At 61.8% G+C, this 14,607-nt stretch overlaps 1 protein-coding gene across 3 annotated transcripts in view; it reads right to left on the minus strand.

The window, feature by feature from the left end:
* NBEAL2 (neurobeachin like 2) overlaps window positions 1-14,607 on the minus strand; it is a 31,514-nt gene that overhangs the window by 8,831 nt on the left and 8,076 nt on the right. For 2 of the 3 annotated variants that reach the window (XR_008615690.1, XM_028479178.2), the window contains exons 2-30: window positions 13,270-13,358; window positions 13,070-13,198; window positions 12,887-12,968; window positions 12,680-12,804; window positions 12,415-12,497; window positions 10,688-10,773; window positions 10,306-10,588; window positions 10,037-10,143; window positions 9,460-9,540; window positions 7,894-7,977; window positions 7,392-7,490; window positions 6,339-6,940; window positions 6,124-6,256; window positions 5,921-6,040; window positions 5,394-5,715; window positions 5,080-5,162; window positions 4,873-4,965; window positions 4,503-4,680; window positions 4,241-4,374; window positions 3,719-3,878; window positions 3,367-3,469; window positions 3,046-3,199; window positions 2,783-2,941; window positions 2,411-2,570; window positions 2,149-2,234; window positions 1,475-1,987; window positions 633-811; window positions 379-538; window positions 1-138 (exon numbers count right to left, since the gene is read on the minus strand). Coding sequence is in view for 2 of the 3 variants with exons in the window: in XM_028479178.2 (XP_028334979.1) it covers window positions 1-138; window positions 379-538; window positions 633-811; window positions 1,475-1,987; window positions 2,149-2,234; window positions 2,411-2,570; window positions 2,783-2,941; window positions 3,046-3,199; window positions 3,367-3,469; window positions 3,719-3,878; window positions 4,241-4,374; window positions 4,503-4,680; window positions 4,873-4,965; window positions 5,080-5,162; window positions 5,394-5,715; window positions 5,921-6,040; window positions 6,124-6,256; window positions 6,339-6,940; window positions 7,392-7,490; window positions 7,894-7,977; window positions 9,460-9,540; window positions 10,037-10,143; window positions 10,306-10,588; window positions 10,688-10,773; window positions 12,415-12,497; window positions 12,680-12,804; window positions 12,887-12,968; window positions 13,070-13,198; window positions 13,270-13,358 (4,725 nt within the window). In the remaining variant the exon portion in view is untranslated. The remainder of the gene's footprint in view (window positions 139-378; window positions 539-632; window positions 812-1,474; window positions 1,988-2,148; window positions 2,235-2,410; window positions 2,571-2,782; window positions 2,942-3,045; window positions 3,200-3,366; window positions 3,470-3,718; window positions 3,879-4,240; window positions 4,375-4,502; window positions 4,681-4,872; window positions 4,966-5,079; window positions 5,163-5,393; window positions 5,716-5,920; window positions 6,041-6,123; window positions 6,257-6,338; window positions 6,941-7,391; window positions 7,491-7,893; window positions 7,978-9,459; window positions 9,541-10,036; window positions 10,144-10,305; window positions 10,589-10,687; window positions 10,774-12,414; window positions 12,498-12,679; window positions 12,805-12,886; window positions 12,969-13,069; window positions 13,199-13,269; window positions 13,359-14,607) is intronic. The other variant, XM_055079609.1, reaches the window with a different exon arrangement.

Genomic DNA, 14,607 nt, shown 5'->3' on the forward strand with positions numbered 1-14,607 from the left:
CTGTGGGTCCTCCAGCAGAATGTAGCCAAGCACGAGGCGCAGGCCGATCTGTGCCATCTCTCGGAGATCTGATGTGCCATTGGCCAGGTGCAGCCAGGCCCCCAGGCGATCAAGCAGGCTGCACACACCTTCAAAGAGCTGCCACACACCATATATTCCAGGCAGCCATCACCGGAGGAGGCCAAAAGCCCATGGGGCAAGAGCAAGGTAAGGTTTGGGCTGGAGGCCAGGGAGGGTTTGTACATACAGATAAACCTACGCTCACAGATACCGGAGCTGATGCACCCATGAGGGCATACGTGTACTCATCCACCTCCCAGACCAGATGCCCTCAGGTGCATGAGAACACTGAGCATGTGCCCCTCTGAGCTGTCATACCTTCTCACTCCATAGCTCCTGGTTACCGTGGCCCTCGGCACACAGGAAGTCCTGCAGCAGGCGCAGCAGCCAGAGCGCCTGCTGGGTGAGGCTGGCTAGGACCCCAAGGGGTGCCTCTTTGATGTCGGTCAGGGCTGACTCCAGCATCATCTCCAGGAGGCTGGAGGGGGGCGAGGGACTCAGGTGTCTACCTGACCGCCTTCTTGGCCCCAGGTTTCCCCGAGGCCCTTCCCCCTCCTGAGTCACCCCCTCACCTGCGCTTGATGCAGTCTGGTGGGCGCACAAGCGTGGCTGAGGCCCCCAGCTGGGTGAGCACGGAGAAGACCTGGCCGCGCTCCCGCCAGGCAGCCTCGTCACTGCCATCCACTCCCCGCCAAGTCACCGAGAACAGCACGTTGGTGAGCAGGTTACAAAGCTCCTCCTCACAGGTTTGCTGCGGACACAGTGGGTGTGTGGGGTGCAGGCTGGGGAGGGAGGCAATCACTGCCCCACTACCATCCCTGTTCAGCACGTCCGCCCACCCACTAGTAGGGACGGCAGGAAGCGGAGCCTTTGGCCAACAGCCGAGCCAGTCTGGTGCTAAAGGCCTAAACAGACGGTGTGGGCCTCAACCACTGCCCGAGTTCCAGGGAGGATCCTGGGATTCCAGGACTCCTAAGAGGAGATGAGGCAGTTCACACGGTTACCTCACAGTCCTCACAGGCCTCAAGGACCGTCCTAGAATTCTCTGCAAGAATGCCACAGAGTAAGCAGACACCCATCCCCAGATCCAGAAGCACAAGGCAGGACCCTTACAGCAATGCTGCCCATGGGCCCTGTAAAGTCCCTGCCTCACAGGCTCTCGAGGGCCTTCTGAAGCCTGGTTAGTGCCCCCAATTCTGTCTCAGCATGACTTGCCCTGTTCCAGAACACCCCCCACCCCCCAGGGAACACACTGCAGATAAAAGCTACGAGGCGGCAGCGCCAGACCCGAACGGCAGTTGTAGCCCTGATGTCAAACAGGGCAACACCTTTGGAAAAGCTACGCTGCCTGCCCTGTGTCCCAGAGGTGCCCTCCCTTGGTGCCATACAGTGGTAGAGGGTGGGCCCGCCTCACCTGAGGGTTGCTTGTATTAGAGGTGTCATCCCCACTGATGGTGGGCTCTGGCAGGCTGCCATCCTCCAGCACATTGGAGAGACTGGAGCTGTGGCGGCCCTGGGCAATAGGGAAGGACCGGGGCCCATCCAGCGGGGAAGGTGTGCCAGGCTGGCTGGCTGGAGTGAGAGTCCCACTGCCACTGCCACCGCCAGCAGTATTGCCTGAACTCACACTGGCCCGTTCCAGGCCCAGCTCCAAGGGTGCGGAGAATGGGGAAAGAGCCTGGTAAAAGGCGTCAGGGTCAGGGCAGGGGACCTCTGCGGGCAGGAAGACGTCCGAAGGCTCAGGTGACTCAGTGGGTGGCTTGTGTAAGGCTGGCTCCGGGGAGGTGGGTGGCTCGGGGGTAAACGGCAGGGGACTGCCAGCTGTGACGGCTTCCAGGACAAACAGCCGGGTCAGCACATCCTGCCAGCCGGCCTGTTGGGCCAGCAGCCGCACTACGTCTGGCTGTCCGTAGATGAGGTGGAAGAGCTGCCGGGCCAGGGCACAGCAAGTGAGGGACTCATCCGACAGCCTGCTCCAGCCCCTCCTCCTGGGGCCTTTGCATGGGAGGCCTCCAGAGACCCCTCGTCACAGGCAAAGTCCACAGGGTAGAAGCCGCCCCCCCAACAAAGCTTTCACTTCCCACTCACCTGACGACAGATGTCTAGGCGGATGCTGAGGTCAGCCTGGAGGGACAGCTGCACCACAGCCAATAGATCTGAGAGATTCAGGCAATCTGGGAAAACGGCCAGAAAAGGCCTGAGGGACTGACCCCAGAGGGGGACTGTGCTCCTCTGCTGGCTCAGCCTTGGTCCCTTGGTACCAACACCTTCCCTTATTCCCACCTGCCCTGGTTCCTGGATCCACATCACCCCTCTACCTGGCCTGCCTCTTGGCCCCAACCGGTTGTACCTGCCCCCAGGAACAGCTTGAAGAGGCCCTGGCAGAGCTGGGGGGAAACGGCCCCCTCCGGCAGGCAGGCAACGAGACCCTGGAGGCCACACTCTCGCAGCCGGAGCCGCTGGCGGCTGCGCTCAGGTAAGCGCTCATTCTGCTGCAGTCTGCGCAGGATCTGTGTAGGGGTCGTAGGGGGTAGGGGGTGGGGGTCGTCATCACAGGTTAAGAGTTACTGTAGGAGGGTGAGTCACCACGCAGGTGTGTGGCTTCAAGAGAGGCCTGCAAAGGCAGCTTCACCCACCAGCCTAAGGCCTTCTGCACCTCTCTGGACTCAGGCGGGGGCCCCAGTGAATTAGGATGCCAGGGTCAGAAGTGAGCTGAGTGTACCTTGCAGACTCGGTCGGGCAGCAAGGGCATGGGCCTTGGCCGCACCAGCAGTGCCAGCAGCACCTCAAGGTTCCCTGGCTCTAGCAGGAAGACAGCCAAAGACTCCTGTGCTGGGGAGCCCTGTAGCAGTGCCAGCAGCAGGTCCAGCGCACCCAGCACCTGGGGATACAAAGTCTCACACTGAGCCGGCCACCCCCCAACCCTGAACGTGGTCCACACTCCACCCCTCCCCTTAGTCTCACCCTCGCCAACCTCCAGCCTACCTGGCCATCATCACCCGCAGCCGCCAGAAAGTTCAGCACCACCTGCAGGTCATCAGCGGAAGAGCTCCGCACCAGAAACTCCCGCGCCAGGCCCAGAAGTGAAGTCTGTACCGTGCGCAGGTCATCAGCCGCTAGGGGGCGCTCCCGCTGTAGGCTGGGCAGGTCCCAGCAGAAACATGCACCCAGGGCCAAGAGAACACAGGGGCATGGAGGGGAGAACAGGGCAAGTGGGCAGGTGAGCTGGGGGACTGAACAGACCTGCCCCCAAGGCCAGAAGCTGCAGTGTCAGCACCCCAACCTACCTGCCCCCACCAGCCTCACCTGTAGTGAGCGCGCAGAGCATCGAGGATGAACTGGACCCCGTACTTCTTCCGCAGCTTCTGTCTATGCTCACGGACTATGCTAGACACGTACTGGATGTGGCCTAAGTGGGAATCGGCAGAGGGCTCAGGCTACCTGGCTGAGCCGGGTCCCTTCCATCCTCCAAGACAGGGGCCATGCCCCTGCCAGACCTCCCTGCCCACCTCCACCCCCCAGCAGGAGAGGGTCATGGTCCCCTCAGACGCCTCAGGGCAGGTATGTCCCCTCAGATCACCCACAGGGCTATAGCTTCTCAGAACCTCCACCAACATCCTGTCTGGCGGCATCCCCTCACCCAAGTCCCCACACCTACCCAGGCGCACAGCAAAGTCGCTAAGGGTCCAGAGGTGAAAGTTGAAGAGCAAATGCTGGTAGAGCAGGTACAGGAGGGGCCCACTGCCCTCGGCTGCCACCTGCTCCATCAGAAGCTGCGCAGACATGAGCACATTCATGTCCATGGCCCAGCTGGGGACCTGGGGGAGGATAGAGGAGCTGGGGTGAGATATCAGGCCCTGCCCGCCCACTCTCAGGCCTCCCAGTTTCCACCCTGCCCTGCACAGGCAGATGGACACAAGCATACTGCCTGCTCAAAACGCTTCGGTGGCTCCCTGCCGTCTCTGAAGTGCAAGCTCCCAGCCTGCTGTGCAGGTGCCCTGCTGTGCTGCTACTTCCCCCAGACCCTCTCAGCCAAACCCTGCCCGGCCTTTCAAGGCCCTGCTCCAGTGCCATCTCTCCCAGGAGGCCCTCCCTGACTGATGGCATCAGGCTCCCTTTCTTGGTCCCTCCAATCAGTCCCCTTAGTCAGACAGGGCAGTCCCCTCCCCACCTGCCCCACCTTGCGCAGGAGGGCCCCAATGATGGCAGGCCCCTGGCACTGCACCAGGCTCTCCTGGTTCACAGCATGGCCCTGTAGGAAGTTCCGCAGCATCAGCAGAAAGGCAGCCACTGCATTCCTCTCCATTCGCTCCTCTACCGCCACCAGGAAGGGAACAGATGTACGTCAAAGGCCTGCCAGTGGCCACACAGACCTCAAGCAGTCCAGCCCCCCGACCATGCCAAGATCTCCTCTCCCCAGTTCAGGCACCAGAGACACTTACCTGAGGACTTGCCCAGTGGGAGAAGCAGTCCCTGAGTGGTGTTGTGGCCCGAGGTCAGTTCGGGCCCCACAAGGTCATGTGTTTCTGCTGGACCTGCCTCGGCTTCTTGGGGCTGTGTAGCCACTCGTTCCAGCAGGGGCAGCAGGGCACCCATGCCTCCCACGCAATTCACCACATCCTGCGGGTGGGGGCCACCATGAGGGGGCAGCACCCAGCCATCTCCTGCCCCACTCCATCCCAGCAGACCCTCCAGCCTGGAAATCTGGGTCTCCTCAAGACCTCCCAGGGCGCAGTGTCACTCCCCAGCCCACCCTGTACACATGTGCACATGCTCATGCTTCCTGCACACATTGCTCACGTGAGCACACACCTTCACATCCCAGGTCTCCACCCTGTGGCCTGTCAGGCGACCATCCAGCCCATGAGCAGGGGACAGGTCCAGGCAGATGTTGTTCTTACAGGCCTGGGGACAGGGGGTGAGCAGGCAGCAAGGCTCAGTGGAGGAGGTGGCGGGAGACAGAGGATGGGAGGCAGGGGGAGGGAGCAGGATTAAGCCAACTGCCCACCCCCCCAATACCTGAGGTGAGTAATGGAGGAGCAGCTTGGTGCCAAGTTCATGCAGTTCACCCTCAGGCTTGAAGGGTGCTGTCTCATTGGGCCCTGGGGGGGTGGGCAGGGGGGCTTCAGACCTGGCTGGGCTTCTGGCCAAACCCCACCCACAGCCTGCCTCTTCTCTGCCTGATCAGAGGACAGACCCCCCCCCGCCCCAGGGACACCTTCCCCCCGCCAGACCCCTCGTTTCTGGCCTGGGCACTTGTCGAGACCCAACCAGTTGGGTCCTGGGGCAACGTGGTAGGGGCTGGGGCAGGGCACGGGGACAGCGCTGCATACCCAAGGTGCATAGGACCCGCAGGGCTGCCGCCTGCAGGGCTTCATGGAAGATGGCCACAGCCCCCAGCTCGCCCTCCAGGGATGTGGGGCTGCCCCACCGAGTGTCCTGTGTGCCTGCGAGGGTGGAGCTGATGCTGCCCTCCTGCAGGGGGGCCACCAGCCCGGACCCCCAGCCAAGCCCTGTGGTGGCCGGGACTGACTGGGAGCGGGTGAGGGAGGGGTGAGTGTGAGCCAGGGCAGCAGGGACGGGTGGCGCAGGCAGGCCCGTGGTGGTGGTCGTTGTGCGGTGCCCAGCAGAGCCGATACAGCAGGAGGAGAAAGGCTGTGGGGCCAGGGTTGGGGGGGTGGTCAGGTCACAGCAGAGCCTGGGGTTCCACCTGCATCCAGTTCCTCGGTGACCCCCAAGGCTGCACAGGCCCCAGAGGCTGAGGCCTGTGGGGTGGGGGAGGGGGAACACGGGGCTCCAGGCCCCACCCTGTCCAAGTGCCCCCAGCTGCCCAAGCCTCCCCAAACCCTGCCTGGCACACCTCACTAAGGGAGGGGCAACGAAGGGGTGCCGTCTTCACCAGATAGCCGTCTTTGTAGACATGCACCAGGTTCTGGCTGAAGGGCCGGCGCCCGGGCACATGGACAATGGCCACACAGTGCTAGAACAGAAGCCACATCAGGTCACAGGTTGGGACGTGGTGTCCCCTCCACCTCCCTGGGCCACATGAGGACGGAGGCTCACCCAGGCAGAGTCGGCAAAGGACACTTCAGGCAAGCTCATGGTCAAGTACTCCTTCCGGGTGCACACGGCCACCACCAGGGTCCCAGCCGCCGTGAAGAAGGCTTCAAACCCTGAGCCGCTGCTGGTGAAGAAGCTGGGGGCAGGCCACGCCAGTTACGCCCGCTGGTTCTCCTGTTCACCCTGGCACCGCGCCCTGGTCCCTAGCAGTCACCCACCTGTACAGTTGCTTTCGCTGGAGCGGCCGGGTGGGGGCCGGGGCAGGTGTTACAGCCGTGGGGTGCAGACACAGCCAGGCATGGAAGGTGAAGCCAGGTCCTGGCCATCGCTGCACGGGGGGTACCATGATACCCGCCATGCTGGGCGTGAGGTCAAAGTAGCACAGGGCTCGTGTCGGGCCCCGGTGCCGGGCCATGCCTGAGAGCGTGCGGATGATGGCCCCTGCGTGTCGGGCATCCCCGGCCTCAGCTCCACCCGGCCCTGAGTCCAGCCCTGGCGGGGGACGGAGCAAGCGACGCAGCTCCAAGGGCCTTAGTGACACGTGGCCCAATGCTTGCAGCAGCGCCAGCAGCTGCTCCTGGCAGCGGGCCCCCAGGGCTACCCCCTCACTGAGCGTCTCCAACAGGCAGCCCACCAGACCGGCCTGGACACACGTGGCACGGCTGGCAGGGCAGCTGTCACAGAGCCACCAGAGGCGCTGTGCCAGGAAGAGCCGCAGCTCAGCTGTGGGCAGTGCTGGCAGCCACCGCATCAGCACCAGCACTGGCTGCTCATTGCGGATTGGTGGTGGCGGACACGTACTGTGGTTGCCCTCCACAGCCTGCGGGTGGAGAGGATGACAGTTCCTGGGCAACTGGCATGGAACAGGCCACCCTACCAACAGTGGGACTTCCTGTCTCAGTTTACTTGCCTACAGCATGGGAACACAACGTGTGCTACCCCATCCAGCTCACAGGTTGTGTTTGAGGCTCAGGAAAGCCAGAGGTGCTCAGACAACCATTGCTACCAACAACAACCCTTGGCTTTCGGTCTGGGTTGGCCTAAACCCCAACTGCCTATTCCTAGGATCATCCTGGGGCTTGCTAACATGCAGCAGCTTCTGGGCTCCATGCAGCTCAGAATCCTCACCCCAGTGACCCTGACACACAGGGTCAGGCCCCAGGTCACACACAGTCAACATGGTCCCCTAAGGTGGAGAGCTCACCTTCCGTGAGAGCCCTGACTCAGTCCTGGCTGCTCTTGGGACCCTGCCCCCAAGCCCTTGCCCTCACCATGTTGAGCAGCTCTTGCAACAGTCGATGGGTGGGGGGACCGTGACTCTGCAGGACCTCTTGCAGGTGAGGGTAGCCGATGCGCTCCTTAAACACCTCCTGTGCAGGGATGCGTGGGAAAGGAGTGAGTGTGTATGTGGGCCCCAGGGCACACTCACACCCCACGGGAACCCTGCAGGAGGCATCACCTTTCAGGGCCCCCTTGCCTGGCTCTGCCTCTGGGTCAGTGCTAGCAGGGGAATACGTCTACCTTGGAAGGCTGCAGACGGTGGTCAGCCACAAGCATCCTCCCGCCCTCCAGCTCTGAGCCAGGATGGCCAGCTCCCAGGACTCACTAATGACCATGCTCGCCCAGGGGGCTGAGCCGTACCCCAGAGGGCAGGATGGTCACCTCCCCAGCTCACTTGCTCTCACAGCCATCAGCCAGGCCTGTTCTAGAGACAGTTGGTCAATTCAACTCCCATCCCACACCCCTACTACAGCAGGACCGCAGCATCCTCACCTTGGCGGAGGGGGAGCCGCTCATGATGCAGGTCAACACTCTGACTACGTGGACCGCAATGGCGTCTGTGTCCTGGTCCAGTACCTTGGGGTGGGGAGGGGCAGTCAGGAGAGGCAGGTGCCAGGACGTCGCAGCTGGCGGCACCCTGCAGTAAAAGGGGTGCAGGGACAGGAACAGATGCCCCAAGGCAAGTAGCTGAGCTGGCTTGGGGCCCTGGGAGTGTGGCAACCCTGTCTGGGCCACACAGTGCTAGAACAGAAGCCATCAGGCCCTCTACCCTTGCCCAAACTGCCGTGACCCTCACCCTGACCTTGGGGCCCTCTCTGAGCAGCTTGCTAAGGCCCCCTCTGACAGAGAAGCCAGGGAAGAAACCAAGGCTGGGAAGGGCCTCACAGGGATACTGGGACAGATCACCAGTGAACCCTTTGGCCACAGCACTCTGCCCTCCATTATCCAGTAGGTTTATGGGCTCCGGTCTCCACCCATCCCCACCCAAGCTAAACACATGTGCAGGCAGGCTGGCAAGTGCCCCATCACCCATGATGATTGACAGGGGGTTGGGGAATTTAGGGACAATCAATCACAGAATGTTAGAACCAGAAGAACCTTCGAGACCTTTAAGTCCTACCCTGCCCCTTTCCCCTAGATCCAGGTGGGGATACTGAGGCTCACCCTGGCTGAACCCAACAGCCAGAGGCATGCTACTCCTTCACTCTGCCCTCCCGAGGGGCTGAGAGGTCAGGAGGGCTTGGAGAGTTTGTCAGCAGGTGCCAGGCTGTATTTTGGCTCCATGGGGCCCTTGGTCCCAGCTCTGCCTGACTCCCCAAGGGACCTCAGGCAATCTTTTCCCTCCTCCAGGCCTCAGTTTCCTCATCTGTAAAAAGCAGGGGTCTCACTGGCCTTGCCTACTTTGTAGATGAATGGACATGCAGGTTCTCAGAAAACAGCCAAGTGCAATAGACACACAGGGCTGCTTCATGAGGACAAAGCCAGGGCAGGGCTCTGGAGGTGGGGGCCCAGGTGTCGAGCCACCAGAGAGAGGGTGCCCCATGCAGAGCCCCTGACACCCCGCAGCCTCCTACAGCCCCCATGCAAGGTGAGGCAGGGAGCACGTCATGAGGGCGTGAGGGGATAGGGAACTCCCAGTGACCTGCTTAGGGCAGGTGCAAGGATCCAAGCAAAGAAGTGGCCCCATGTGGGGGACCTCCTTCTCTGTGAGTGACCACAGCCAAATCCCTGAGCATCTGGCCTCTTGTTTCCCCTTCTGTGCAATGGGGGTGGGGTGGTTGAGTATCGAAGGTTCCTTCCAGGTTGGCATAGCCAAACCCCAGCTCCCAAGACTAATACAAGGCAGGGAACAGATCACAACTGTGCCATTTCCTAGGATTGGGATTGGGAAGGTAGGTGAGAAAGCATGGGGGACCCAGCCCCATCACTAGCCTATACCAGGCCTGGCATTTATCTGCTCGTTCCCCCTGCATAGTGCAGAAAGGCTCAAAGAGGGAGCCCCGGGGGGTGGGTGCCCAGGGACGTGGGAGCCTGAGCTGGTCAGCCCCAGGGTGGTACCTTCTGGACATCGGGCTCGGTCAGTAACCAGGTAGCCAGGTCACTGTCCCCCTCAGGGGGCGCCCGGGCCTGCAAGTACAGCTGTCGGGGGGGGAGGCACAAGGTGGAGGAGGCAGAGGAGAGAGAAGATGGGGGAAGGGTGGGATTAGAGCAGGACCTGGGGCAGTTGCCAGGGCTCCACCCCATAGGGAAGGATGCGCCCTGAGCCCCAGGCCAAGCGCCCCATCAGGCACTAGGGAAGAATAGGGGTGCTGAGCCACCCATACCCTGCCCAGAGGGACAGAGCCGGGGGCAGATAAGTGGGCAGGGATAGGCACTGCATCCAAAACAGCTGAGCCTTCCTCCTGCCCCTACGTTTGGGGTTGGGGAAAAGGGAAACAAGGGGCCAGGGCCGCTCCCGTCCTTCTACAACACCCTCTTCACGTGGGGTCCAGAGCCATCCTGAGCCCCAGGCCCTCCCACTGAAGCGCAAGTCATCCCACCAGCCCAAGTCTGCTCAGCAGCAGCTCGGCATCCACACGTGGTGCCCCCAGCCTCCGGGGTCCAGGCCCCCCACCCCGGCCTGGGCCCCGCCCACCTTGCTGTTCTGGATGAGGCGAATAAGGTGTTCAAAGCAATTGTTGCTGAGGAAGGTGGCCTGCAGCACTGGCCGGTCCTCACATGCCAGCATCATGGGGATGGCGTCTGTGGAGAGGTCAAGGGTCAGCCCTGCCCAAGCCTGTCTCAGTAGCGCCTCTGGTCAGCCTTAAACCTTCTTCCCATGCTGCCCAGGCCAGCCTTTCCATCATCATTTGGGCCTTCCCCTGCTAGTGCCACCTCCCCAGGAGCCCAAGAGACTATACCCACCGAGCATGCTGACTCGCAGGGTGATGAGGGCCTCTTCGGGGTCCAGGCTTGGCCCAGCCGGCCAGTCGGCATTAAGGACACGGAAGTAGCCCTCAAGCAGGGCTCGGAGCTCTGGCCCCCGGGGGGGCGTGCGGCTGGTGTGCAGGACATGTACTGCACCCACCAGTGCCTCCAGTGCCAGCGGCACTAGGCGGGGGTCCTGGGCTGGCCTGTGGCCCCAGCCCCGCACCACATCCAGCAGGCCCTGAACAGTGCCAGCGCTCACAGCCTTCTGCCCGTTCTCCTGCAGGTGTGGGCAGAGACGGGCAATAGGCAAAGGGCTCAACCAGCAGAGAGACCCTGAGACAGCCACCCTCGGGCCCCCAGCCTCCTCCCAGCCTACCTTCCCTCCTGCAAGGACAGCACCAAAGAGATGGATAAGACGCAGCAGGAGCACAGGAGGCAAGTGATCTGCATCCTGCAGGCTCTCTGGATGGGGGTGGGGAGCAAGACAATGTCACAAAGCTTGCAGGGCTGTGGGTCCAGGGGACCACACAAGAGGTGGGTGCCGTGGGGTGGGAGTCGGGGGCTGGGTCAAGGAACAGGGCTGGGAGGCCCAATCTGAGGGAGAAGACTGGGTTCTGTGCTGGGAGTCTAAAATATCATGACTCTACGCTAGGAGGTCTGAGGAGGACACAGCCCTTCATTGGGGAGCTTGTAGCGGGCATGGCCCTGCCCTGAGAGCCTAGCCAGCTCCCTGGAACCTTGAGCCCCAAAATGAGGACCCCAGGGTGAGCACCCCCCATGCACTTCCCCATGGCAACCCAGGGATTAGTTTCTTAGATGCAAGTCTCCTGGTCCCTCTGCTCTGTGATGGTTGGAGCATCCCGTGACCGGCTCTGGGGACCCTGCCGTACCTACCATACAGATGCTCCACACACCATCCCCCTACACCCCCACTGGGAACTTCTAGGGGCTTTCACAGCGTCATATCTGGGAGGCCCACCTGGCCTTGCTCCAGTAAAGCTGGACAGGATGCCAGGACACGAACTGAAACCCAGAGAGCAGAAAGGACCAGCCCTGGGTCACATGAGTGTGTGGGCGTTGGAGGGGGGAATGCAGAGCTGCCTTGATACCAGTGGGATGGGGTGGGGGGCCTCCCGGGGGACAGGGCTTTCAAGGTGAGGCCTGATAATGCAGTTGGCCTGGAAAGGGAAAGGAAACAGTATGGGCAAAGACCAAAGGTGGGATAACTAGCTGGGTTCTAGGAATGAGAGGACAGGACCATGGCTGGAGAGCGGAGAGCAGAGAGCAAGTGGGGCTGGAAAGGAAGGCTGTGGAGACAGTTGGATTCTGAGGGTGTCAGGTCCCCACTGAGGAATTTACAGTAGGGGAAACAAAATCCAGTATGTTTTAAGAGAATACTCAGGCTGTGGGAGAACAGAGGCAGGGAGCTTCCCAGGGGCATCTCCCCTCTTGGAGCTGTTGCCCCCGTTCCAAACCCAGGCCCGCAGCTCCCTGGTGCATCCCAGAAACACTGAGATATTTCCTAGGCCACCATCTTCCCAAACCTGGCCTGTCCCTGTCCAGACAGCATCCTGCCACGAGCCCATCTGAAATCCTGGCCAGTGTCTTCCAATGAGAGGAGAGACGACACTCAGGAGCAGAAGGTACCCAGGGAGAATAGGTGGCCAGAGATGTTCTGGAGGGTCAGCTTCCCCGGGAGTATGGGAGCAGGAAGGGGAGACACCTAATGTAGACACTGTCTTGTGGAAGAGAGGAGACTGGGTGGAGCTACAGGGACAAAGAGATTGGACCAGGGAGTTTTAAGATGGTCCAGATCAGAGTGGGGTACAAGCAATGGGGGGGGGTCCCAAGAGACAGGAGAGAAGGGGGAAGGGAAATCGACTCCCCCACAAAAAGAAATTACTCATTTTGTGCAGACATGCCTTTCCTCTCCTCTCTGCCCCTGAACTCCTACTTGCCTTTGGAAGCCCACTCAAATTCCACTGGTTCTCCCAGCCCTGAGTGCAGCCACAAGTGGGTCCTATCCTGTACATGCAATGGGAAACCAAAGGAGGGGGCTCATGTTTGGGGGCGGGGCCAGGTGGGCCGGGGGTGGGGCCTGACCTCTGAAGAAGGTGCTGAATCCACAGGGCAAAGCCGCAGGAGGGAACTTGTACTTGCTCTTCTCCTTGGAGCTGATGACCTCCCTGGCAGGTGGGGATAGGGTGGGCAGGGGCCGAGGTGAGGCCAGTACTTCACTCCTCCTGCGTCATCCTCCCCTCAGCAGCCTGCACACCGGCCCCTCCCACCTCTGCACCTTGGCCAGTGCGGCCACCCCCATCCTGTCCCGGGCCTCCCCTGGGTCCTCCACCTGCGGGCCACCTCTCACCCACTGTGCTGGCGCCGCCAGGTCTGGTAGGGGTCGAAGAGGCCCTCACAGAGGAGCAGGGCATACAGGGCTACATTTTCCAGCTGGGACCCATGGCCCTCCTCCGGTGGTGGGGGTCCTTTCAGCTGTAGGCATGCGGAGAGGGTGAAGGGGGTTAGCTGGGCCGTGGCTACCACCTGCCAACCCCCAGGGTAGAAGCCACCTCACCGTGGCCACCAAGCGAGTCAGCAACGCCAGCACCCGGGGCACCAGCACCTGGCCCCAGCCTGCCTCTACATTCTCCAGGTTCCTGGGAAGTGAAGGACGGGAGAGGTCCCGGTGACAAGCCAGCCCCCGCCCCGGCCCACAACTGCACATTCTCTCACCGTGGAGAAGACAACAGGGACCCACCTGCAGAGGATGACGAAGAGTTTGAGCAGCAGCAGGGCTTGCCCCAGGTCCCCCTCGTCCAGCTGCTCGGCCAGCACGTGCAGCGCATCCCGAGGTAGCAGCGGCACCTCCGCGCCTGCCTCTTCCGGCCTGCAGGGAGCGGGGTCACTAGGCGCCGAGCACCCCTCAGTCTCCCGCCCTCCATGTAGCTCCAGCCTCACCTGCGTGGCTCCAGAGAGGATAGTGAGATGCTCTTCTCAAAGGTACCCACAAAGGCCTTCAGCCACTGCTGCAGATAGCCCAGGTCCTTCTGCAGGCAAAGGAGTTCGGGGGAACAGTGGTGGGGGCAGAAGGGGCACAGTGGACAGGGGAGGGACAAGGGGATGTGGACAGCGGTGGAAAGTGAATGGGGGTACACAGAAAATGGAGGCAGAGCAGTGGGGGGTGGAGAAAGGGAGGGATGGGTGGGAGAGGAGGACAGGAAGTAGAAGGTCAGCATCAGAGGACTGCCTTACATATTGACCACTCTCTCAGGGCCCCCATCTGCTTTTCTCAGCCTCCCAGTCTCCTCTCCCACTTCCTGAACCCTTGGGGACCCAGGCAAGCCTGACACAGGCAGGGGAGGGACTTAAGTGTATACATTCCTAGGGCATGGCTGTGGTCCACAGGGGTGCTGGGGCTAAAGGTCTCCCACTCACCAGCCTGCCCGAACCCAAAGCTATGGGCTGGGCTCTCGCCTGCCACCTTCTCCCAACTCAGCAGCCACCACCTCCAGGAAACCTTCCTTGACTGTATATCCCAGGCTGCATGTGCACTATCGACCAGGCAGACCCACGCACACACACATCCCCCACCTGTACAGGCAAAATGCCCTGCCTCACCCTGGGAACCTCCGCCCACACCCTGGCTGGTTACCTGGACCCCAGGCCCCAGAGCTGGTTCCATGGGTAAGAGGGACAGCGGCCGAGCCCTGAGTTTGGGCGCCACCAGCCAGGGAAACTTTGGTGTGAACGGGAAACGTCCCCTCCCACCCTGGCCCCCGGGGCAGGAAGCGCAAAGTCACGGTGGGGGAAGGGGGCCGCTTCCTCCCGGCAGACCGCAGGGATGTGGGAGGGCCTGGGGCACCCAGGGCCCAGCAAGAGAAGCTGTGAAGGACCCAGCCTAGCACCAGGGGTGGGGCCTGCAGTACAGAGGGGCGGGGCTCACGTTGCCCTGGGTGGAGCTTGTGGACAGAAACTAGTTCTACAGGCATGATGTCCAGGAGAACTCGGGGATAGGAGTCAGGGCAAGCCTATCCAGGGACAGGTTGTGGCCCCTGCTACTACAGTGCCCTTCATTCAAGGCACCCACAGCTCCCTGACCTGGGTCTAAGGCCTCAGGCCCAGGCAATGATGTTGAAGGACTCATCCATACCTCTGCCCCACCCTCCTCCTGCATCCAGGCTCCCCATCTGGCCCTGCTGGTCTCTTTGCTTCAGGGACACAGGTATGCCCTGGACTAGCCCTAATCTGTTCTAACCTCTAAGCCCCTCCCAAGGCATGGAGTGGGTGGTGGCCTGG

Source organism: Physeter macrocephalus, chromosome 18 (assembly GCF_002837175.3).
Source record: "Physeter macrocephalus isolate SW-GA chromosome 18, ASM283717v5, whole genome shotgun sequence".
NCBI classification, from domain to species: Eukaryota; Metazoa; Chordata; class Mammalia; order Artiodactyla; family Physeteridae; genus Physeter; species Physeter macrocephalus.